Here is a 26,200-nt window from a genome sequence, read left to right as displayed (position 1 = left end):
AGACTCAGGAGAAACACTGTTACCACAACACCTTGAAGTCTTCCCCACTCACCATCCCAGAAGACTCCTCTGTGTTTCACATCTGATAATTACCAACCTTGTTATCGCTCCTATGTGGAATTAATCGCCTCCCTCCTTTGCTAACACCTCCTTCTGCTTCACAAGTGCCACCCCTCATTTTCTCTTAGCTGTCTAAGCGATTAACAGAATTTAGGTAAACTTTGAATAGCCTGTATGTAACCTGAAATTTCTTGCTTCTATTTCGGTGCTAAAGGAAGACTTGCCTGCTGAAAGCTTGCCTACTTTTTCCTAGCTTTATTAGTCCCAGAACAGATACTCCTTCTCCCTTCACCTATGCAAGAAATCCCAATCCCACTACAGCCAGCAGGTTTTCTGTGGCCTGTCGGTAGGGCTGGGGTTTCACACATTATCTCTGCATTTTATGGCATTCACATGGTCTGTTATGCTGTATTTTGTCTGCCTGAGCTCCGTTGTCAAGGAGCTTTCATATACATTTTTAAAGTTTTGAGATGTACCTTTGATTAACAACAGGGTAATAGATGTATGTAATACAGCATGAAGAAAACTTTGAAGATCTCAGAAATAGAATTTTCAAAGTATGGTGATTTGGAGAAATTTAAAAATTCTGTCAAGAAATTAAATATTGCAAAACTTGATAGTGTTGAACAGTATCATTAACCCCAAGCATTTAATAATTGGAAGACAGACCTGAAAAAAATTGCAAGGTGATGATCGTCTTCTAGAATAAAAAGTGCAGCAATTTTCTTCACTTAACTTCCTGTTGAGACATTTTCTGACTTTTCTCTGCAATCCTGAAGGGAGACTCAAAATTTTCATTTTAAAAAATGATAAAGGAGGCTTCAGTTCCCATGTAATTGTATGGACCTAGGAGATGAAGTTTCAAGACAAACGTTAAATGTGAACTCTTAGTAGTATCATGAGCACTTGCTACCTTTATACATATACTCAGTTTGCCCATTGCTGAAAAGTAGCCACCTCTGCAGTTAAATACTCTTTACTTTCACAGCATTCAAGAGAAGCCCAGGAAAATATTAAGGCAGGAAGAGGAGAATATTGACATAACAAGGAAAAAATATAGAATATAGGATTAAAAGGACTTTAGGGGTCATCTGACCACTTTCCCAGCCCAAAGCAGGGCCAGCTACACATAAGTCACTGCCAGCAGAGGTCTGTGAGCTGATTTCATCAGGGATGGAGATGCCACACATTCCCCAGTGGATGCCTAGCACTTCGCCCTCACCTTTCCAGCCCTGCTCTGGTCACGGGAATCAGCATATCCCTCCCTTTGCCCCTGCCTTTTCCACAGTCAAAGACTCCTCTCTCTTCCACCTTTTCCCACCACCCTCGTCTTCTCCAGACCAAACCAGAAAGTCTGCTTTGGATTTTGGCCCAGTACATCATGTCAACGTATCTCATTTCCCCCAGAGCTTCATGGGCCCTTAAATGACCTCCATCCTGTAGCCACTGTCTTGTTTGAGGGCCTTTTGCTGGGCAGCGGTCTGCGCTGAGGTGCTCCAGCAGTGCCAAAACGGCTCGCCGTGCCATGCCATGCCTTGCTGTGCTGGCACTGCAGGAGCCGCACCCCAGGCCCTGAGCTATGACCGACGCTCGCCAGCCCTTGAGGCGGCTGGCCCCGTGGGGCAGGAGTAGGTCCGGCCAGATGCTGCCCCAGTGGAGGCCACTGCAGGAGTAGACATCTGTGCGGCAAGCAAAACTCCCTCGCCAAAGTGGAAGGTGATACCAAGCAAGAGACATCAAGTTCTCAGAAGTTAGAAGATTGTCCAAATTAGGGTTTCCTCTGGAACCTAAACCAGTTTATTTTTATGTAGGTGTGAGATAGTCTCTAATGCTTTTCTAATGCTTTTTAAAAATATTTATTTTAATGCTGATCACATAGTATTTTTCCACTGGGCAGGTGCAAACTGAGATTTTTTAGAGTTGTAATGTGATGTAAGCATGGCTGGAATTGCATAGTGCAAGGCATTCGTGTGGCCTGTCCTCCCCAGACTATCAAGACTATTATCCAGAATAGAAGTAGAGCCTCTAAAAATATTTGAGAGACTTCTTTTTGTGTGTGTTTTTCCTGCTTTGGCTGAAACTGTCTCAAAAATTCATCCTAAGGAAAAGAAGCAGCATGGAAAAATTCAGCCCAGATATTTATTTTAAGCAATTGGGGGGAAAAAAAAAGTCTTATAAAACACATGTCCAGTAATTTGAATAAAAAGCACTCTTTTTTATTTACAGCAATAAGCACTTACTGCACTTCTGGGCTCTCTCTGAATTTATCACCTGCCTTCCTGAACAGTAACACAGTCTGGCTCTTCTTAAATTATCATTACTGGGTCACGTCCCGAAGTGCTATGACAAGAGCGCAACAGGGGTATTAAAGAAACTGTTTCAGAAGACAAACTTAAGGGAAAGAAGATGCTGCTTCACAGTATTAACGCTTTTTGCTTCTTTTCCTTGGATTAGCAGACTTTTTCTGAGAGAGACAGGCCAGAGGTTAGGTTGGGAGCATCCCCTGGAGCTGGCACGTTTGCCGATGGTTGGGAGCTGGGGGCAACCGCACCTGCTCAGCCCGAAGCATCTGCCCTACCTGGAAATACTGACTTTTACCTTGCAGTGGCTTCTGGAAGCGCCACACCGATTAGCCCGAAGCACCGCACAAACACACTGCGAAAGACAGCGCATCTGCCGCCAACGCGAATTCGCTGACCAGCCAAGGTGAGGGCAAGGAGCGGGGCACCGCGGTGGCTCCCCTCGCCCCGCACACGGCGACCCGTCCCCAGCATCCGCCGCCAGCGTGCCGGGAGCGGGGTGGGGACCGCGCAGGTTAAACGTAAGCTACTGGTGCTTTAGACTTCCTCCGAGGTAGGAGCAACAAAGGCTGTCGAGAGGCACCAGGAGATTGTTTCCTCGTGAAGACAAAGAGGAAATTATCATTTTTGCACCTTCAGCAGGAATTTCTTCTCCCTCCCCTCCTCCCAGCCCAGAGAGGCCAAATCTGTCTGCTCGGACGGACATGCACAGAACGGGGCTTTGGCAAGCGGGATTTGGCACACTGTAATTGCTGGCTCTCCCCAGTGCCAGGCTCTGCCTGGGGGCAGTCGCAATCAGGATCGCTTTCGTCTCACGCTGGGCACGTCTGCAAGTCCTACACCCTCCCTGCCAAATCCACGCGCAGGGTACAAAAGCAAAGAAAGCTGATCTGGGGCAGAAGGAAGAGGGACAATTTACCAGAGGGATTAGAAAAAAAGGATCAGGTTTCTCCACTGTTTTCCCACAGCAGTTTTTCCCGGGGCTTTCTGGCTCGGCAGGGCTCCACAGGAGACGGGCGGCTGTGCAGCACCCCTGCTCACGGCCGCGCGCAGCATCGCACGGGAGCAGAGGCACCGCTAGCGAGACCAAGGAGGAATATCCCGCACGCACAGCACCGACCGAAGCGGGCAAAGCATGGGAGAAAAATGCTTGTGAGCGCAGGCACGAGCACACGAGTGCTCCTGCAGGTGCTTCTGGCCGCGGCGAGGCTCACACGCGGCCCGCCCAGGTGAGGGAGCCGCTGGTGGACCCGCTCAGCCGCCACGCGCAGCCACCGCGCTCGCCTTGCAGGCGGCAAACGCTCGTGCTGCAGCCGCAATTGCTGCAGCCTCGGGGACGACGCATCCAGAGGCGCCGCTGCACCGCTGCCGAGCAAAAACCCAGCGTAGAGCAGCTGTAAATGTCTGAGCAACAGCAGCCCAACTGCGGTAATCACACGTCTCGTGATAGGCGCCCCGGCCGGCACCGGCCGTGCCGCGGCAAATTAAGAGCAAAGGCCGAAGCTCGTCAGAGCAAGGGTCAGCGCCGTGGTCACAGGACTGCTTGTTCGCCCGCGCAAAGGCGAGGGGAGGCCGGGGGCGACCCTGGCGGCGCCTGGCACCGGGGGAAAGCGGGGCCCGCGCTGGCTGCTCCCCCCCTGGCTGCGGCCCGGGAGGGAGGCAGAGGAGGCAGCTCCGCTTGAGACGAGGGGGAATCCTCGTGGCGCTGAGAAGATGACGACGCAGGAACCCCATCTCAGCGACAAAACCAAGCCAGCTAATGATAGCTCCCCAGGCCGGCGCCAGCCTGTGCTGAGCAGCCTGGCGGAAGGGATCGCACCGGGATCATGCCGCCTGTCGCCGGTGGGCAGTGGCACACAAGAGAAAAACCCCAAGGGACCAAACCGCATCCTCGGAGGAAAGCCAGATGGGCAAGCCTGCACGCAGCCCTCAGCCTCGCAACGCGGCCTGGCTTGGCGCCGGCTCTCCTCCGCGGCCGCGGCACCCCGCCGCCCCTCGCGCCGCTCCCTGGCCGGGCTGCACTGTGCACGGTGGGGAAGCAATCGTCCCCGAGCCCAGCCATGCCACGTCGTGCCGCATGCGAGCCCCAAGCCTGCAGCCGCAGCGCGGCACAGCTGGATGAGCAGGGGAGAGCTGGGTCACCTCAAACTGCACGTGCATTTAGGCCCTTCTCCTGCCGAAACCATCCCCCCTGTTCAGCCTCTTAAAATCCAAATACAAAAGTCACCCTGTTAATGTTTTCAGCCTCCGTGCTGCCCCTCGTGGAAAAACACGCAAGGTCAGGCTCCAATTTTCTTGCTGGCAAGACTCGGCAGCAGGACGGTAGGGAGCTGCTGTCCCATTAAGGGGGAGCAACCTGGCATCGCAAGAGGCAATTCAAAAAGCAATAGTTTTTACAATGTTTGCCCTCACCGCTTTTATGACTGTCTCCTTTTGTCCCACGCAATTAACCACGTTATCCTGACCTGAGGCTTTTTAAGTGGCGAGTCTCAACCAACCCTTTCTACAAGCTGCCAAGAGCTTGTTTTTAAGCACAAGGAGCAGAAGCGAGGGGGAGAAGGAGGCTTGGTTTTGGGATACGCCGGCAGCAGTCCGGGCAGGAGCAGGGCCTCGGCGGGTCGTGCCATCTCCTCGGCCCCGCGCTTGCAACACAGGCCTCAGCACCGCTGCTCCCTGGCGAGCTGTCACCGGCTGAAAGGCTTTCCTGGGCTCTTTAAAGCAAAGCTTTTCATGGAGAAGAGTCACAGAGCAACGACTGAGGAGACGTGACCTACAGAGCTGATCATGGAGCAATCCCTTTTACTTTATTTACTTATTAATGTTTGCAAAGCTCATGTAATTATTTACTTCAAAAGAAAAAATAAGCAAACTTCACCAGAACAAAATTAAAGTGCCATCGCACCAGCTCTTGGGAGAAAGCCGGCCATGCTGCCCGGCAGAGTGGCACTGGGCCACGCGCAGCCGGTGCCCGGCCACCACACTCCCACGGTCCCTGGGTGCTGTGGTGTGGAGACGGCACCCTGGAGCCACCCTGCCTTGGGTCCCCCCAAGCCCTCCTGCCCCCAGATACCGTCTGCAGAGTCTGGCCTCGCCGGGTTTCCAGGTCACTGCTCCAGAAAGAGAGGAGACGTGCTGGCTCCAGCGCTTGCAGCTTCCCAAGGGTTGCCAAATGGCTCTGCTCCTCACTTGAGGGAGAGACAGCTGGTCTCGACAAAACGTTCTCTCTGGCATTTCCCTGCTTCTTTCCTCTGCAACCCAAAAGCAACGTGGGCTGAGATCAGTCCTCCAGGGCACAGATCCTCTGGCTGCGGCTCATGGTTTCTCCTTTTCTCCCTGTGCTCCAGGCGACTTGCTGGTTATTGCAGCTGGTCCCATCATCGCACAGAGGCAGGCAGATGGGCAGGACAGCTAGTGCCAGACCTTCAAGGATCACAAACCAACCTCCAAAAAGTTTATAAACCTGTGTGTTGGCCCAAAATGCTGTATGATTTTTACACTGGGTGTTTGCTGACTGCCCCAGGCCCCAGGAGATGTCAGCCCGGCTGCAGGAGCTGCACTTCTGGGGCCTCACCAGTCCCGCAGTCACTCCCAGCTGTGGTTCCTGCCCTCCTGGCTGCCCTCTCCACATCTGACCATACTGAAGCTCATCCTCACAGGCCCCTTGTGTCTCCTCCTGCTCCCTCTGCCTCAGTTTCTCTCTCAAACCCCTCCTTGCCCTAACTCCCAGGTAAGCAGCTTTACTGAGCGCAGAGCAAGGCCCTGTCCCACAGGACGTGCCAGGGGCCAAACCACTGGGGTCTGCCCTGTTCCCACAGTGCGAGTCTCCCGCTGAAGCCCTGCCACAGCTTCACCTGTGAGCAGCAGTTTGGGCAACCGCGTCTCTCACCAGGGCATGGCCCCAACCACAACCAAATCCACGCAGCTCTCAGGAAAATAACATGGACGGAGCATCCCCCTGGGCGCTGGCACGGAGGAGCAACCAGCAGATTGGGACATCTGTGGCCAACTCGCGAGTGGTGACTGATGCTCCAAAACTGCTGCAACATGGCAGGTATCTGTGCAGGCATGAAGCTGCTCGCCTGTTGGCAGCTCTGGGCCAGCAGCCGGGCTCTGCCCGGAGCGGGCAAGCCAGCTCAGGCAGGGCCGCTGGCAGCAGGCAGCAGGGCTGCACCCGCTTCACCCCACTGCCGCCGGTGCAAGCTCAACGGCTTTATGAAGGCCAGGGCTCCTGCCACCTCCTCCCCTTGCCTGCCGGGGAGCACCCAGAAGCACCTTCGTGATGGAAGAGGTGCAAGGCTGCAGGTCCCATGGCATGGTGAGAAATAGTTCAGTGACCTGGAGCCAGAGCCCTCCCAGCTCCTGTCAGCTGCTGGAGTTCAACACTTGAGCATCTCCTCGGAAGTGATCCAACACACGGACTCAACACCATCGCTGGGGAAATGCTACACCCTGTTCACCTTCCTTTCCCCACATCATTCTACCCTCCAGATTTCACTCCAATTTCCACCAACCAACATGGCTGCAGCAGCAGTCCAGACACTGTGCTCCACCTCCCCCTGCCTTCACCCCTGGACCCTGTCCTCGTCCTCAGCTCCTGAGTCCTCCCAAGGCCAGCCCAGGGCTCTGCCACCCCGAGGGTGCAATCTCCCTCGTGGAGATCTCCCTCCCTTCCCTGCTCAGACAGCAGCTGCAACCAGGCAAACAGGGACCCAGTTTTGGCACTCGGACACCGGGGCACCTGCTGCCCAAAGCCTGCGCTCCTCCCTGGGTGTCACAGCCCCCAGTGGCCTGGGTGAGCTGCGAAGCTCTCCTTGGACCCTCAGGAAGGGTCTCTGCCCTGTGCATGCTTCTGACCAGCAAATGAAAGGCTGAGTTCACCGCTGTGCAGGCCATCGCCAGGCACCTCTATTTACTCAGGATGCTGCTCAAGACTACCAGCGATAGAGCAGGAGCACCGCAGTTCAATGCAGTTGACACTGGTCACCAGATTGTTTTCTCAGGTATATTTGTGCATGTATCTGAAGCCTGCAGGGTGGACACATTTGAGAGACTGCAAAATAAATAACACTTAATCCACCAGGCATGCCATCAATTCAGAGACTGTGTGGACAGGAGAATGGATCGATGGGATAATGGAATACAGCCCTGAACAAACACGAGACCATGAACTGTGACAGCAGCCCCACAGCTGCACCAGCCACAGCAGCTACTGAAACTATCCAAAAAGGAAAAAGCCAAAAAGCCTTCCACGGTACCGTGAACTATGCAAAGTCATCCGACCAAGGAATGAGCAGCACTAGGGGTAGTAAGTAAGGTAGTCCAAGAACAAAAAGCAAAACAAGTTGGTGGGGGAGACCTCATGCTTTATTAGACCAATTCATTTAGCTGAAGAAAAAATAAACACAAACCACACAGAGGGGCACATAAGCTCTCAAAGTCTTGAAGAAAAGCTCCTGCAATTCATTTTAATAGACAAAAGATCCATGAAGGAACTGAAGACTGCTGCAGAATTCAGATTTTCCCTATGAAAAGAGATGAAATCTTAAAAGCTCAGCCAACTGTTTGTTATATTAAAGCCTCAAATCATGCCCCAGGGATCCCAGATCTTCCTGCGAGGATGACTGGTTTGGGAGTTCAAAGTTGCATCTTTAGGAATTTACCTTTGATCCACTATGATTCTCCTCTGCAGATAAGAGCTACTTCAAACACACGTTTTCCTTTAATTCACTTGATGAATAAAAAAAAGGACTGATGGGGTGGCAGGCGGAAGAAGGCAAGATTGTGAAGCACACATGCACACACACAAGAGCTTTGGAGGAGGACGTTCTCAAGTGCCCAGGGAAGAGGCGGTAGCGCTGGCTGCTATTTCACAGCTGACAAGAAAGCACCTGCAATGGGTCCAGAGTCGTGCTGAAGTTTTCTGCAAGGCACCATCCTGCTACAGCAATCTGACTGTATGTAGGCTGAACACCACTCAACCATGGTACCTGTCAGAGGGTACCAATGCAGGAGGAGATGAACCACGCTGCATTGCTCAGCACTTTAGTGCATTGCCCTGTGCCTCACCCAGGGCTTCCAGGATTCACCCTTCAGAGCAGGGGAGATGACTAGAAGAGCTCGCCTGCCGCCTGGCTGACAACACGTTTGGGACTGGGTGAGGTCCTGCAGCATCTTGCTACACCTAGGAGACAAGCTCTGTGAGTGCAGCCCATCGCACAAAGAACTAAAATATTACATACATTTTCCTAGCCCAGTGAAAATTCTGCCACCCATGCTGTTTCACACCAAGCCCTGGGCATGCCTACACAAGCCCAGCTATTTGGAGGATGTCTGAGGAACAAAAGCTAGCCCAGTGGCAGTATCTTAAAATAACTGAAGGGGTGATGATACAGCTGGAGAATATATGGAGTTCAAAGGCTGTCACAGCTGCACTAAAACAAAAGGCTTGTTGAGACATTTTTCTGAACAGTGAACAACAGAGCAGTCAAATGCCTCTTCAGACACTAGAGCAATGGTAGCGATAGGATTATTCTCAAGAACTAGTTAGGACCTCATTCAAGTGGTCTCACCACTGTAAAGTCAATGTCTGCAACTTCGTAGGCGATGCCAAGTACTGCCCTGGCAGGAGAAGGGGTGTTGTTTTACCCACAGCTCCTCCCAGAAGGCACCAATCCTTCCTGCTGCATGAGCTGGCGATTACGGGAAGTAATATCAAACTGGTGGCAAGAGATGGAGGCTGTAATCACTGCAAGTGTCTCAAGGAGAGACCCGTAAAGGCTGCTGGCATGTTACATGACCTCTCAGTGCTGTTTGCTGCCCACATGCGGGCCGCAATCACAGGGACCCAACACAGGCATCCAGCCATGCACCCCGTCTGGCATTTGCTGCTCTCCCAGCCTGTTCACAACCTCCATCACCCGCAGCTCACCCTCCCCACGCAGCCGTCAGATACCTCGTCCGCTGCTGCACAAAAAGGCAGCGCCCCTGATGCTTTTATTTAACCTTTAACGGTCTGGCACTACAAACTCACTACACATTTGAGCTTACTCATGGGTTTCCTCTTTGGTGAGTTTTTCTTCCTCCCACTTTTTTTTATTTCAACACCAAAGGGAAGAATCCTACTGAAACCAAATGCCACACAGCTTCCACATACACACAAAAATTAAGTAGGTAGCTTGAAATCAAGCAGGGAACAAAAACAATCTGGCCCTAATTGTTTCTTATAAGGGAATAGCAGCCAGCCTGGTATTAGGAATGCTTCTGTACTTTGCATAAGAAAATTAGTGAACAAGATCACTGGGTTTTTGTTTTATAGATCCCCTGTCAGTCAGAGGAAAAAAAACAAAAGGGTGAAGGGAAAAATGTGTTTACTGTATAAAACTCATCATTAGAAATGAACATATAAAATTTAATAGCTTGGTTTAAAATACATTTTCAAATAAAAAACAGCAGGCAAAACCAAAAAAATCAGTTTCATAAAACATACATGACATTGCTGCTACTGTTATAAGACCCGTGTCCCAGAACATCTTATATTGGAAAACAATCGTCAAATTTAGTTCACATACTTCATTAAACAGTAAGAAGAAATAACGTTCATGTCAATTCTACCTCTATGGAGACTCTAAATCTACTTCCCTGACCCTAGACTGAGTTTCTGTAATAAAACTTCCATTTTCAATAAAAATGTGTAAATATATATATATGTATTTCTATGTATCACGTTTAAAAAATTCCCTTGCCATAGTAACATTATTCTCTGCAATTCATGAATGGAAGCCCAAATGGCAGGTTCATATCTGCTTGGTATATGTCCAGTTGCTGCTCTGCAGACCATGGATTGCTACATGGGATCGCATCTGTCTGCACAGTCTCTTCAGTGCTGTGCTACAGGCTCATTTCTCTCCTTAGGTTTCAAACCTACAGGCTCCTTCCATGAGCTCGCAGTCCCCACTGTAACCACCCAGCATTGCTCAATGCCAGCCCAGGGAGTTCATCACACAAACAGAAGAACACATGGTGCCCAGAACTCAGCAAACCTCGGAGCTGAACAATGAATGGAGAAGAGGGAAGGAGGGGGAATGAACTGGTGTATGAAAGCTCAGGACTGGTCCGAACACAAATCCCAGAATACTATATTTCATGCAAAAATCATTTTAAAAAGAGCAGGGAGGGATTTCAAGTGGACATCTAGTCTCAGCATCGAGGCAGAATCAGCTATACTTGCGACAGTCCAGAGATACGTTCATCCAGCCTGACACTAAGGACCTCCAGTGTTAAATTCCACAGTCTTTCTAGGCAACCTGATCTTGTTGCCGGGGGAGGGGGGAGAAAGAAAAAGGAAAAAAAGCTTTCCAATGTATAACCTGAATTTCTGCAATCTAAGCCCACTACTTCTATTTGCAATGGACTAGGAGAACATTTTCACCCATTTGAAGGCTTTGCTCTCCCCAACCTTTCCTTCTGAAGATGATCCATCACCACACAATTCATCCAATCCTTCCCTCATGGGCCATGTTCTCTAGAGTATCAAGCAGTCTGGCCACTCTCCTGGGATATCAGATAGGTCTGCACCCTGCTTGAAGGGCAGGGCTCAAAACTGGGTACAATACTCCAGCTGAGGTCTTATTAATGCCAAGTAGAGCAAAAGGCTGGTCTCATATTTCTTGCAGGCTATGCTCCTGTTTATACAACTCAGTGTGGCATGTGCCTTCCCTGCCCAAACAGCATCACACAAATGACTGACATTCGGTTACGATTCATTAACTTCCAGATCCTTTCCTACAGAACTGCAACCAAGGCAGTTGGTTTTCAGCATGCATTTGTGCCAATTGTTCCTTCCTGGAAGCAGGATTCCACACTTGTCCTTTTTGAATTGTATCCTACTTATCTGGACCATTTCTCCAGCCTATCCAGATCAACACTGACATCCTAGGCAATGTGGATGCAGCTCTTCCCAGCTCTGCATTGTCTGAAAATTTTATAAACCTCTTTCACTACCCAGATCACTGATGAAAACCTGAGTGATACCAGACCCAGCACTCATCCTTATCTGTGCATGTGATGGTCGCATTCCACCCTGTGATCCAGGTTTTGCCTTAGAGATGAGCTGCCATTTACTTCTTTATCTCTCCCTTGCTACTAATCAGAGGGTGCCTCTATTTCATAAGCACAAACACATGATGAGTAAATACTGTACAATCTACTGCACAGTGGCAGTTTTTGAGGTTTTCAGCAATGCCTGCTGCCAACTGGGACTATACTCAGGACTTCTGCTCCCAGCTGCCCTTTTCTGGTCTCTCCCCCTCAGCTTGATGCCTTGTGATGTACACCAGGAACTGTGCACTTGTCTGCTTGCAGCCCCCATTTCCCTGCTACTGCTTGGCCTACTGCACTGGGATGCGGCTTTCCGTTCTCAGAAGTCTTGCCTGTGCATGTGAAATTGCTGACATCCTAGAACCTTGCACATGGGAACAAACCCATAGGTTCACCTAGCCTGAGCTGCTGTGGCTGGCTGCATTCAGTGCCAGACTCCAGGGAAGGTATGCAGGAGCCTGAAATATGCTGCTACATAATAATTCACCCTCCAGGAGAGTTTCTTTATGACCCCCAGAATCTGAACTCAGGTCAGACCCAGTTTTCAAGTAACCTTGAGTACTGAGATTTCAAGGAAACTGGACGTGCTCCTCTTGGGACCAACCTCTCAGACCCGGACACCCAGATCACCTTTAAGAGTAGCAGTAACACAGCCATTGCAGAGCTCAAACTGGCAGTTCACAGCAGAAGCCAGAACTGCCACAACCTTGCTGTGCATAGGAAAACCCATGTTGAACAAGCAGGTCTCTGTGCATTCTATGAACATACAAGCGTGTGCTCACCTTTGGTGCATGTTAAGGGTTTGTCCGTTTTTAAATAACTACATTAAATATTGTTTTTCTCTGTATATGGCATCCTTTTAGATGGGCTTCATTGTATATAGTCACGGTATATACATGAACACCGTATTTTATATATATTATATATCACTTGTATGTACACATTTACAAACCTTCAAAAATATATTGCACTTATATACAATATAGCTTCATCTGATGAGTTCACACAGTTACTAATGCGAGTTCTTCATAAGCAAGGCAGTTTTACATTCCCCCCCAAATTAACCAAGTGATTTCAGTCTGCCCTGTTCAAGAGTAAACATTATAAAGTCTTTCTCCAACCTGCATGCAATTCCTACTAGTATCAATTAGTAGTTTTGCAGCTGTATCTAGCAGAAAATAGTCCAATACAATGTTATTAGCTGACAACAGGCTCAAACATGGATACGGAATAGATAAATAAGATATCACCACTCTAAAAGGCCACCATCCAGGGGTTTTCCCCCTCCTGTATTTACTAGTGTTTTATACGCGCTCTATTTAATTCCTGATCTTTGCTCTCTCATTTCAAGTGCAAATAAGGCCACGAGCATTACAGTGTTCCTTGGAAAGAACAGAAACAAATGTATTAAGCAAAAACACTGCTCTGATCCCCAGAAGAAGTCAACACCTGGCTATCTTCTGGAGAAGGTGATTAGTGTTTTACCCAACATACTAAATTATGGGAAAATGTTCACTTGAGACCTTCGTTCAAAATCCACAGAGGATCAATGATCTTAAATCTCAGTGAGAGTGAGCTTGTAAGATCCTCCAACTTCTTCAATCTGCAACTGGAAGGTATCTTCATTAGAATAGTGCTTCACAATGTTATCATCCATGTTGACCAGAATTCTAGAAAACAAAAATAAACCAAGAAAATACTAAAGTTCCAAATGTAAAAGTTTACAGGAGTACATTCAATCTCAGAGAACACTGACTTTCCGGAGGTAACTCAGGATCCCTGCTCACACATCTCTGACCCATTAGTTCCTAACAGATCTAGCTGATCTTATCCAAAGTAGCTATCAAGGCTTGCAGCTACTTTTATGATCTGATAGAAAGCATCAAGTCTAGCTCCTGGACCAGGGAGGGAGACTGAGCTCAGAACTGGCAGAAATCCTTTTGAAGCTGGAGGCACTCAGACAACCCTTGGAGCTCTGGTTTGTTTGACTGTTATAAATAATCAGCACAAATCCCTACAGAGTTTGCAGTGAAGCTGCTGATGCCCAGTCACTGCTTTTGCCAGAACAGTCAACACTTGTGTGTTTGTCTGCATATGCAATGTTCACATGGGTTCGCACCCCCCACCATCCCAAGACAAGCTCTCCTTATCTTAGTTAGAGGTTTAGTTAACACCAATTAAAAGCCTTTGCAGCTATTTGGCAATTCTGGCTTGCTAGTTCTGCTCTGAATGCACAGCTCTGCAAATTACATTCCAAAGCTGATTAAAGGACTTATTCCCCTGGCCAGAGGGGCTTCAGGGAAAGGGCTAAAAAACTGAAGTGAGTTCAGAGAACTGCCATGAAAATTAGTATGAGATTAAAAGGAAAACCAAAACCAGACATGTTCAGGAACTCAATCCATTTTCATTACCACAGAAAAGGTAACCAGGGGAGGATGGCCTCTGTGGGGAACAGGTATTTCCTAAGTAGAGTTCTTTCCAATTTATCAGACAAAAGAATAACCAGATCTAATAATTGTAGCCAAATGTAGACATAGTCAGTATAATCAACCATTGGAACAATTTAACAGAGGTTTTAACAGGGTTGAAGTAGGCGCCTTTAAACAAAGCTAACTCTTCCTCTCTCACAAGATCAACTCTGGTTCAAATAGCAATTAACTCAGAAGTCCTATGACCTGCATTTATACAGGGAGTCAGACTACTTATTTCTTTAGGACCTTTCCTGTCTTCTGCTCTATAAGTTACACTGGAACAGGATTAGTACATTTGTATACGCGTGTGTGCACACAATGACATTTGTGCATGTGGAGCATGCGGAGGGATTACAAAGCAGATTTGTCTTGAGGCTTGAAAAAAGGGGTTACATTCTCAGACAGTTGTTGTATAGGTACATACTCACCCTTTTTTACATTTTTTGAAGATTTTTCCTATTTTATCAAAAGGAACATCATACTTGTCAGATATCTAGAACAAAAGAAAGCATTTGTGAAACAAGGAGACTGCTGGCACTGTCTTTCACTATGTAAAGGAACAGTCAAAGGTCTGCAAATCAAAACTACTGCTCCACCCTAAGGCCAATACTAAATCCTGAACTATAACATGAGCACAGAGATGAGAACCCATCCTCTGTGGGGAGTTTGCCAACTTCAAGGCAAAAAAAAAAAAAAAAAAAAAAGTGTTCTAAACCTGGCCACTCACTTTTCATACTGCAAAATGGTCCTAAAAAGAAAAGAAGAAAACAAAAAACCCTACACTGATTCTCATTTTCTCTTGGTTCTCCATGCTCTTAGCTCATTGAAAACCATTTTTAAATTCAGTGTCAGAGAGATCATGTGCAAGCCAGTCATTACAGTGGCCAATACAGGAAAGAAAACAGCAAAGTAAAGAAAAGAACTCTGCTGGTAAACAGAAAAAGATCAGAAAGGCCTGCCTTGCCCAGCAGTCACCTCAGTGTGAAACCACAGCCACTACACGTGGCCCTTGACTGTACAAACCTCCATAATGTCATAAGGTCAGTGTCCTAGGTCTGATTTGCTTTGGCAAACTGCTCTGTCACACTGGCAACAAGCACCAAACCAATAGGCTGGTTCAGGATACAAAGGCACAGGGGGTTTCTCCAAACTACATTTGTGAGCTCTTGATTGCCTGCTTTAAGAAGTCAGAGTGAAACAATAAGCTGCAGCTTCACTTAAGGACCACAGGGAAAGGGAGGACTTCATGGCCTTCATTCCTTCCCCCCAGCAGCCCCCATCACAAGCCTTCCCGTGCTGACAAAGCCTTATGTCCCAGCACAAACAGAAACAGCTCGCAGCTGCTGGAGCTGTTCTCAGCAATTACACATCAATAAATTCTTCTTCTACCTCTTATTCCTCACCCAGGTTTTTTAGGAGAGCGTGATCAAAAAACTTTGTAATCCAAAGCCCCACACCTAGGAGAATCTCAGGTTACAGAGCCATCTCTGGGTCCCAAAGCTATCAACAATACCCAGCTGTACGGCCCTAAAGCCTCTGTCCTCCGAGCCGACAGGCATTAGTCACAGAAAGAGACAGCCAGAAACGTCAGTTTTGAACTTGCGCCAAACATTACACCATTCCTCAGAGTTAAGTTCTGTATTTCCTTTGCAGTCTTGTAGCAGCAGGGGTAGTGGAAGGCTATTTTGGAAGTCAAGTAGCAGAGAATAATTTCACGCACGTGTGCACAGATACATAAAACCCTTCAAGTACACTGAGAAACTGGGACTTAAGAAGAGCTCTTCATAAAAGAGCTCTGCAAGTTAAGAAGGGAGAGGGGTGGGTACCCAAACAAGGCTTGGAAAGACCAGAATAAACCCATGTCACTGAAGCCATTCTGGAAAGCATTCCATCTTCTAATTAAAATATTATCTCTGACATGAGGGATGTTCAAAGTACGAGTCTGCTAACTGTTTTTGACATAACTAGGAAGAGACCAACAAAGCTTCGTCTGCAATTTAGCCAAAAAAAAAACCCGCATGACAAGCAAGCCTAGAAGTCTATCTTTCCAGTATGGAAAGACATTCATTTTGGAGTAATTCAGGTATCCAGTACTCAAGCTTGATCCAAGCCTGGATTTTCAGGAAGCCTGAGAAACATCTTCCTATAAGCTCCTATGACTGCTTGGTGTATAAGGACTGAATAGCCAGGAATTACATAGTCACTGTTTCCCAAACCAGAGTCAAGGAATATAAAACAACCTTATTACTTACAGCTTCCATTAAACCTTTCAGAGACGGTGTCTTCAACATAAGTGCATCAAAGACTTCCTCTGACTCTTTTCGGACATATAGCAACACTGAAAAATAAATCAGAGAGAGGAATTTACTGCATAATGGCTCCTCAAAGATCAGCATACAATAGTGGCTAAGTACAGAGTAATATACATTAAAGATGTCACAGAAAACATGCATAGCTAAGCTAGCTCAAAACACACTTTTGCACATAGAAATACTGCATGTTCATGCATTGAACATCTTTATTTGCAGAACACTTTTGCATTTTTCTATATTTGTTATTTTCTCTATTATTTCATAAAAGGCTATATCTGAAGCACACAAGAAAGCAAAACACAGCGCTTTGAGCCTCTAGGGTCCACCATATGTCACAGGTCATCTGCCATAAGACTTTGCACAATAGAATAATCCAACAGATGCTATCACAGCGAGCAAAGCCAACCTGGCCACCTTCTCATTTCTTATCCTTTATTGGTATGCTCCCCCACTCCTCTTATGCTGTCCCATCTCTCTTCTTCCCCTTGTCATGTTTCAGTAATACTCATACCATCCCAGCTGACACACAACGCAGACTTAGTTTCCTGCTAGGAAGGGAACAAAAGAATAAGAAACCCAATCAGGTAAGCATCCCTAGCATTCTCAAGCTAGGCAAGAGTCACTGTACATAACCATCAGCCTTACTAACAACTGCATTAAGACTGAGGAATAAGTCAGAAGAGCAAGGAAGTTTGGATTTGAACAGCTTTGCTGTCCTTAATCCATCTAATGACTAGGTATTGCAACTTGGATTGTTTATGAGGGTTGATCAGCTACAACTTTGACACACCTGTGACATGAAACAATTATTGGGGTATCTAAGTCGAACAAGGTGAACTCAGGACAGTACAGCAACCTGATGAATCTCAGCTACTAGAGAAGGATTTGAGGGAGGACGACAGCACAAAGCCTCTCAGTTACAACACAGGTATGATGATACAGCAGCCAAAAGAGAGATAGTCCCATAGGTCTCATTTTACGGCTTGCTGCAGCAAGAGAAACCACAAGGTCTCATTTCCTTTTACAAAAACATGAAAAAACAACACACAACCCCAGAAAACCACCAACCCACAACCCTCTATCCTTCCTTATTGGTGTATCTAGATGCAGCCCATTAAGACTGGGCTTTCTAGTTCCAATTTTAGTCACAGGCACAAGTTTAATTCTTGGCTTGGCATTGTCCTTCCACGTGATTGTCACCAGGCAGGTAATCCTCTGCATAATCTCCAAAGGGACCTCATCTCCTTCCATGACACCATGGCAACATCCAATTTCATATCAAATTGCAAAGGCTGACAACACATTTAACAAACAAACAAGCCATTCAGTTTGGCTCTCAACTAGGAATAGCTCCTTTTCCAGCACCATGATAGATGCAATAGTTTTATACCTAGAACCAATTATTGGCATTAATCACTCGGAGTCCTACAGACTGCTTCCAAAGTACTTTGTACTGGATTAGGTGATTAATTTGCTCCCCCACTCTGCCAAGGAGACAGTGTAAAGAAAGAGACACAGAACAGGTAAGCAGTTTACCAAAGTTTAGAGACAATTAGTATCTGGGCTGGAAGAAAAACCCAAGAATTCTCACAAGACAAAAGATTTGTAGAATTTAACTACATCCTGATATACATGATCACTATTACTACTCAAAGCCAGGGGAAAAAAAAAAAAAAGCTAAACTATATTCCAAATTAAATGTAAATGACCCTTTTAAGTCTCACATCCATATCTCCATCATGATGGACCAACATTCCAACAATTCAGTCTTTGAATGAAAAAAAAATAATACCTCTTTTTGGTTCTTCTATTCTGGCCATCTTATTTGGAGTAGTAATAAAATCCTCTTCACCAATGTAAGCCCCTCTCTTCAGGTTGGAGCTGTCATTATTAGGGCAAAAAGTTAGCAGCAGTATAGTTATGGGGACTTAGTCCTCTGACTGGAAGCAAGACTTCAGCAGCCTGAAGTAGTACAGCTCTTACCTTTCACCCTCCAATTCTTCTGAAGCAACAGGAAGGACCTTTTAAAACAAAGAGGAGATTTTCTTGACATAGGCAGGAAAGTGAATGCTGATGACCTAGGTAGAACCTCACGTGGTATTCAGTCCTCTAAAAACATTAAAGAGGGCTCTAAGTTCTACAGAACTAAGTCGCATAACGCAACTGGGGTAGCACAGTCCTGCCAGCAATACTCTTCGATCCCTCTAGGCCCTACCTGTTAATAGCAGCTTAGCAACAGCTTTGTTTGCTTTAAAGATTCACTGGCATAGAACAGCAGCATCAAGTTGTTGTTAAGGGAGAGGGAACCTCTGAACCCATGACAGGAGCTGCGAGGGACAGATGGATGGTCCACCCACCTGACTAAACCATAAGTCCATTAATACATGAGATGGTGGGGAAAAAGAGGCTGTGAGGTAGAGAGCCAGCCAGGATTATAGTGCTAGAAGTTAAGATGCTTCTACCCAAACAATAGCATCATCTTTGTTTTAATAAGCAGATGATACTTTTGCTTAGCATTGTGAAAATTTTATCCAGAACTGGAATTCATTTCCTCTTATTATCTTTCAGCCCTATATCAAATGATACTGCCTCGACCTTCCAAAAGCCAGTAGGCATCATCATTACCTCCTTCCAAAAACAGAATCTAAAAGGGTCCAAAATGCCAAAGATAGAAAGCCAGTCAGCTCTTGTATGTTCCTATACAGGCTGGTACAGAGTCCTCTGACAGAGTCAGTAGTAAAACCTCCATAGACTCTACTATGGAACATACTGTGGATTTTCTCCACTATGAAACATGTGGTAAAGCTTGCCTTGAAGATACAAAGCTTATTCTCAATCCCTGTTAGGAGATTAGGCAATGCCCTTAAAAAAACTAAGATTTATATTATACTAGAGCATGCCAGAACTCTAGACGCAGGAAAGTTCAAGATTTTGAAATTTGTTTGCACTCTGATTTTTTTTCTCCCTTTCAGTTTCTGTCAGCTGGGACTTTCCAGGAATGCTGAGGCAGCCAATTACACAACTGACACACTTGCCAGTTCCATAGTATGGCTTTTCACTGCAGCAGCAGGTTGGAGAGCCCAAGGTCTACATTAGTTCACCAGAAAACTAACAGATTTTACAAGAGGAAACCAGTCTGTAGCTAAATCAAATTCTGAACTGGAGATGCTTTGGAAAATCATTTCAGGTTCAGGGAAATGGGAGCTTACAGGAAAACAGTTTCTTCAGAAAGTGTCCCCCAGCTAACACCAGCCAGTGCCTTTAGGAGAAATGTCTGTCACTCATTTGAGACTTAGCCTGTAACTGTTTACAGCACCACTGCAGACAGTCTGGCATTTCATACTTATACATACACACAGCACCCTAGACTTTTTACAAATACATTCCATTGCCCTCCTCATCCCCACACCCACAGGTTTACATACGTGGGCACCACGCTGAAGATTTGCAAAGTGAACGTCAGGAATGAAAAGGACTGGCTGAGTGTCTAGATCCATGAAGGGCTTGAAGACGGTGATGTCCGTACGCTTGTGTGAGGGAAGCATTGGCACTTTGACATCAGAAACTGGCAGGGGGAGACCAAAGATTGGAATACAGAATAGCAAAGACATTGACAGGGATGTGGCTTTCCTACATCATTTAAAAGGCACGTAACACTGTTGAACAAGGATACACCATGGTCCAGGTCAGAGGGAGAAGCCCCTGTGGTAGAGGAGGAGTTTGAACCTGGGTCTTCCACCAGGTGAGGGCCTGGACCCTGAGTAAACAGCTTGTGTTAGAAATAAGCGGGAGTTTGCTCCCTCTCTTTAACTGGGCTGCTTGACCTTATTTAAATATTAAATTCGGCTGGAGAATTGTCTGACCACTCACCCCAATACAGAATCCCAGGTCTTCCATGTACCAAGTGAATTTTCCAAACAGAGGGTAAAAACAAGTCCCCATCTCCCCCCTCTTCTCCCTATCCTTTCTCTAAAAGGGTCTCTGAATTTTCCAAATGAGAAAGGCAGAAAGACAACAAACAAGGAGAAAAACTGCATCCCGCCTAGTTCCAGTTGGGAGTCTCACAACAGACAGTATCACAAAAGCATCATCACATTAAAGAAATGGTAGTAAATACTGCATTTCTTGTAAGATGCAACATTTAGAGTTACATTTCAATTCCACCTTTTCAAGTTTTAGGTTTTTGTTTGTCTCATCATTCATCCAAGTCACCCCAAGCTGCTGCTAGACCCCAGTTCATCCCCACTAGCCCCATGAGGATGAGCGCCGGCTCCCATGACATGCAGGCTGAAGTGACAGAATGCATGAAGCTGACAGACTTCACCCATAAATCCCCATCTGGGAGGGAGGCAGAGATGCCCGAACTGCAGCTCCTACAGACCACTGTCACACTTCAAATGTGCTCATGTCAAACTGATCCCAGTTAAAGACCTCCATTAATTTCCACCAAGTGGAAACATTTAGATTTTGGGTTAAACCAACCGCAAACAAAACACTTCACTTCTAGTGTTCCCAGTGCAGCCAATTTTTCCTTGCAAAACTCTGATTTCACAAAGACCAATCGATCCCTGTAAAAATAATTTTGATTAAAAAAAAAAAAAAACCCACACACCCCAAAACCCACCAACTATTTCTACTACTAATCCACATGCACATGGTATTTTTGTTCCTGGAAGTGGGTTTAACAGCTTATGGCTTAAAACAATAAAAAATTCCCCCCCATGCAAGAGCTAAGCTGCATTGGACTGTACTTTCCAGGAAAACAAAGGTCACATCAGGCTAAGCCCAAGCCTAGGAAATTCACACTGGAAAGCAGCTTTTGTAAAACTGTAAGACTGGAAATCACTGTTGAAACTGTTTGCCCTTTTCAGGCATTACACAAAGTGCTGTGTGCAGTAATCTTTTGGGAGTCATTTGGGACTACTACGTTTGTGAAATGCTAACATTGTGCCAAACCCACCTTTTATGATGTATGGGGGCAGGGGGAGGGGGGACAGAAACCCAGCCCTTTCTGCAACTTTCCTTGAGCAAATTGGTTCCCTTATAGCATTATCTTCTTCTGAAGCTGCTCCAGCAGCTGGTACCTGCTGTGTCAGGAAAATCCTGCTCAGCAAGCTGTGAGGTGAATGCTTGCTGAACCAGTTGGACTGTTAATAGCACAGTTCTGACAAGCACACCAAGCAGAGCACGGGAGAGCACGCACCTGCCCCGTGCAAAGGGAGAACAGGGAGATGCACTTTCCTCTAAGCAACTCTGTTAATGAGTAACTAGTCATCAAAACACAGAATCTGTTGGAGTCAAAATACAAAAGCTTCATCCGCAGCAGCTACAGGAAAGATGCTTGAAACGAAGTAGCTCAACAGCCTTTATGACCTAAGAGTGCCGCAGCCTCCACATCACTTTGACACATCTAGAAACTATTTCTATTGAAATTATTTAATAAGGACCATTTTTCTCTAGAAGATTGAGCACAGGGCTGGGAGATGAGGGGCTCAGTCCAAAGTCTGCTGCAATCTTGCTGCACAGCTGTAATCACATTTTTAAATGAAGTTAAAACTAAAGTTTAGCATCAATCTGGAAACATTTGGAACAGTTCTAGTTCTTGCTGACACCCGAAGCTGGGGGGGCTTCAACAGTTCCCAAAAATCTCACCCTCACCATGTCACTTCAGCTGTTATAATACATACCCTAAATAAATAGGCAGCAGAACCCTGTTTTGGACAGAGAGAACTATGTAGAAGTGAATACTAAGTGACCCAGTATGTTGCAAAACACAATTTATGGCTCCATAAACAATGTCTTAAAGCAAAAATTATTCCATAGGGGGTAAAGATTGACTTATTTTTATGAGAGAGCTACTGCACAGACTATTTGTAACTGAGATAAAACATTTAAAATACTCATAGAATAATTTCTACTTACAGGCATTCAGTTGAGAGCTGGGGTCACTGCACTTGCCTTTTCTTTTGCTTTGTTTTCGTTCTTCATCCCTGATCTTCCTCTCTGCTCCCTGCCAGATGAGATTAAGGGAGAAGGAGAGAGAAGGTCTTTTCAGTTTGTTTTTTGGCTGTACAGACAAGAACAGCGATCCTTCCAGAGCCACATTCATGGAAGTCAGCTCCACGGCACCTGAGCTTCATGTTAGCCAGAAAAGCCATTACTGAGATCTGTCCAGTGTTTTTTGAAGTCTTGTCATGTAACAAAATCCAGCAACCATTTCCAAGATGCAACCACTGCTTTTCTTTCAAGCCAGGCAGGGATACGACAACAAAAGATACCCACAGCTTTAACAACTGTCCACACACGGGATAAAACATATCTGAAGTGTTTAAGTGTTTAAAACAATAAAAACCTGCAAGTTCTCTCTAATTAGAAAGTTCACTAAACAATCATTAAATCTTGATCTGTAAAAAATCAAGCCACACATGGACCACCTCTCCTCGTAAAGCTGCAAAATACTTACCTGCATGGTGCCGCTGGAGCCAGTGGAAGCTGTACTAGCCTTCACAGATCTAAAGCTATAGACATTTAAAGTAAGTAAGTTTAAAGTAAGCATTACTTTTTCTCCTTTTATCAGTGCCAGGCTCCTGTGGAATCCACAAATACCTAACTGGGTTCTTGCCTACATAGTTCCCAATCCTCCAAACCAAACAGCAATGGGGAGAGAGACATATTTTCTGCAAGGCACAGGCAGTTAATTATGATGGAGGGGAAGAGGGAAGAATGTTTTGTGTCTGGGGCAATGGATGGTAATTCCATATGCTGGAATCACACTTGTTCCTCCAGTTCTGCACAGGCCTCCTGTGTGACTCTGGGTCACATTGCCAGCTGCATGAGGTGATAAGCCCATAGTAGATCCCTACTTTGCAACCTCCCCTACCAGCAAGGCTGCAACATCTCAGCCTGACAGCAGAAGGAGGTGGCAGAAAGGCCAAGTTTAGCTGCAGCCCTATGTTTTCTATCTTTCACATGGAAAGAAGAAAATTCTGCCACTCAAACATTGTGCTACAGAACATCACCATCTTGGTAGTGGAGAATATACAAAACACCAACACTACACATTTCAGGAAAACCTCCTTGATCCTCCCATGCCACACAGTCAGAGTCTTGTTTTAAAGTCAACTTATTCCAGGTTACAGGGGCCTAGGGAAGAACATTTCAAATCTCACATGAAAAACAAAAGCCATGTTTTGATAATAGGCCTTTCTGCTACATCTAGCACAGTCAGCAGAGCCTAGCTTGTATCTGATCCTGACTCTGTCAGCGAGTTCACAATTACAGAAAAAAATAAGCTAATAAAAGTTTTCACAACTTCATCATCCAGAGGATGGTCTACAGCCTGGAATGCAAGATTTCACATTCTTGTCAGTATGTTAAATGCCGCAGGTGATTTTGTTTTTTGTTTTTGTTTTTTTTCCTCCCTCCACCCTCCCTCTCAAATCTCTGGTTCTGTAACAGATTCTTGGGCTGCAAAAGGGAAGCTGCAATCTGGAGAGCGCTGTCATTCCTCCCTCCCCCAGAGAAACCCAGCTTGATAAGCAGCAAGTACATGCAGAGATGGAGCAAAGCAGAGTCACAACAGCCAAAATGCACAGTCAGACCCAGGGTCTTCAGGGCACCGTGGGTTACCTGGCTTCATTACACACTGCCTAAGACAGACTTGCTCTGAAGATGGGAGAGCTGCTCTCAGGCCCTGCTTTACATTCACTTTGGCTACAGCTCTGGCACTCAGCCTGCAAACAACTGGGTGAGCAGTTGTGGTAGCCTTCCAGGTGGCCTGACTTGGAGGGCTCTTCTCAGCAAGCAGCTCACAGCATACCTGCAGCTGAGCCACCAGAAAGACTGCCAACAGGGCAGAATAGGAGAGCAGAGGCTTTTTGTCCTCCAGTGAAACAGCCGGACTGCCTGTCAGTGCGTTTGATGTCTCTACATTTGAGAAAACAGCCAGGGTGTTTAGCTGGCAGGGAAAAGTCACTGCAGGCAACTTCCACTCCTAATACTCTCCCATTCATGGAAACTAGGGCAAAGGGGCTTGAAGACGTGAGGGTGTCAGGGGACACCAAACCAAACAAGTCTAATTACAGCACAACACTATTGGAAGCAAGCTGAGCTCATGACCCACAGCGTGCAGGCTGCCCCAACACTGGTGGAGGCAGACGCTGAAAAAGCAATGCTTTTCACAGATCTGCAGGACTGCAGCCTTGAAGTCTTGTTTCTTCGCTGTTGGGTTCACTATGTAGGTCAGACAGGAAAAGGACTGCTGTAAGGGAAGCTGCTCTTTACAGAAGCTTTAGCAACTTCTAGGATACATTTACTGGGCTGAGGAAAGCAGGACAGAGGGATTTCCCTCCTCTCTTCCCCTCATCCCACTGGGGCAGTGTAGCATGCATTTTGCATCATGCAACAGAAGAGTCTACATTATTACGCATCAACTGCTGTCTCCAGCCACCTCACAAGACTTCTCTCCTCCCCGTAACGCCTCACTCTCCTGTTCTGACCATTTCCGAATACCTCCCAACAGCACTGTCTATTGCTGTAAAAATAAAGACAGGTCCTAGAGGAGAGGCACTAGCTGTGACCCATGAAACCCTGTATTCAATCCTCTCCTCCCTGCATGGTGCTTAGCTGAAACACCGCTTATACTAGAGAAGGAGGTCTCTCCCTGGGACAGGTCAGCCCCTTCTCTGCATCTCCCGGGTACTGTCAGGCCAAACCTGGACCAAGCTTGTGCTGTAACTTGCCAGACAACACTATTACACTCAGATCTCTTCCCAGGCCTCAAAACCACCTACAATTAGAGGAGAGACAATCCTCCTGGGCACAGGTAGACCCACTTCTATACAGAGAGTGAAGGGGAGAGAGAAACACACAAAAATACTTAGGCTCAGGGGCAGCAGCCAACAACCAGAAACAAGCAGTAGCAGTTCCCCTTCCCCAACTTAACCCAAGCATGGGAAAACTCTTCCTTCACTCCATTCCTACGCAAAGGCCACCACATAACATTAACCAAACTGTCTGACCTTCTGTTAGATACTTATTGATTTGTGCATAAAAGCATAGCCTGTAGAAGATTGTCTTCCAGTGTCCGGGTTCAAAGGCAGTTCAAGCATGCAGTGTAGAGCCAGCCTTAATAGACAAAAGATTAGAACGGGTCTGCACAGAGCTGTTGGATTTAGGTGGCCACAGTATGAGCATTTTGTGCTGTTTTTTCAAAACAGACCTCCACAGCATATAGACTTGGCTCCCTGTTAATAAAACAGGGATAAGCAGCACCTCTACAGAGAAGAGTGGCAACATGAGGACAAATATATTAAGGATTGCAATATGTGTGGATACTATAGTAACGATGGTCCTATAAGCATTCAAGATAAGCTGACTGATTATTTCAGATTCCAAGCCGGGCTGTTGCTGGAAAATGTCTGCTCTTTCTGAAATGCTAATACTCTTACACAAGTCTGAAGAGGAAAGCCACCATTAGGGTTTGTGGGTCAGTATCTGCAGTTGTAGGAACACAGGGCTGCTCACTGGAGCACTCCCCCAGTGCCAGACTGGGCACAGGGCATTTGCAAACAGAGCTTGATCCAACATGGTGACAAACAGCATTCAGCTTGTCAGCCTCTGTCCCTGGCCCCCACTGTCTGGTCCAGGCCGGATCTGAAAGGCCACAAACTTCCACACCATTTCTATAAAAACAATGGTGCAGAACCATCAGGCATCCACCTCATGTTGACTGCATGCTCACAGCATGCACAATAGGCAGATTAAATACACAAAAGTAATCTTCCCTTGCCCTCCCCTTCCAATTCAGGTCAAATTGGCAAAGTACCCTGGGGAATAGAGCAGGAAGAAAGGTAAAAATCCGAAAGGAAAATACGGGATACTGTGGCGTTACTGCTTCACTGAACTTGTTGAAACTTATGGTATAGATTCAAATAGTTTCCTTTAAGCTATGTACTGACTA

The 26,200-nt window shown here is 46.5% G+C and overlaps 1 protein-coding gene across 1 annotated transcript in view; it reads right to left on the bottom strand.

Annotated features, from left to right (window-relative positions):
* Positions 1-12,394: 12,394 nt before the first annotated feature.
* GRHL1 (grainyhead like transcription factor 1) overlaps positions 12,395-26,200 on the bottom strand; it is a 41,902-nt gene continuing 28,096 nt past the window's right edge. Inside the window, exons 10-16 of the mRNA XM_067294834.1 lie at positions 22,162-22,249; positions 19,665-19,804; positions 18,223-18,260; positions 18,032-18,120; positions 16,180-16,265; positions 14,356-14,420; positions 12,395-13,126 (exon numbers count right to left, since the gene is read on the bottom strand). Coding sequence (XP_067150935.1) covers positions 13,012-13,126; positions 14,356-14,420; positions 16,180-16,265; positions 18,032-18,120; positions 18,223-18,260; positions 19,665-19,804; positions 22,162-22,249 — 621 coding nt within the window. The 3' untranslated portion in view covers positions 12,395-13,011. The remainder of the gene's footprint in view (positions 13,127-14,355; positions 14,421-16,179; positions 16,266-18,031; positions 18,121-18,222; positions 18,261-19,664; positions 19,805-22,161; positions 22,250-26,200) is intronic.

Source organism: Apteryx mantelli, chromosome 3 (assembly GCF_036417845.1).
Source record: "Apteryx mantelli isolate bAptMan1 chromosome 3, bAptMan1.hap1, whole genome shotgun sequence".
Lineage (NCBI taxonomy): Eukaryota > Metazoa > Chordata > Aves > Apterygiformes > Apterygidae > Apteryx > Apteryx mantelli.
This window is presented reverse-complemented; position numbering and strand designations above follow the sequence as displayed.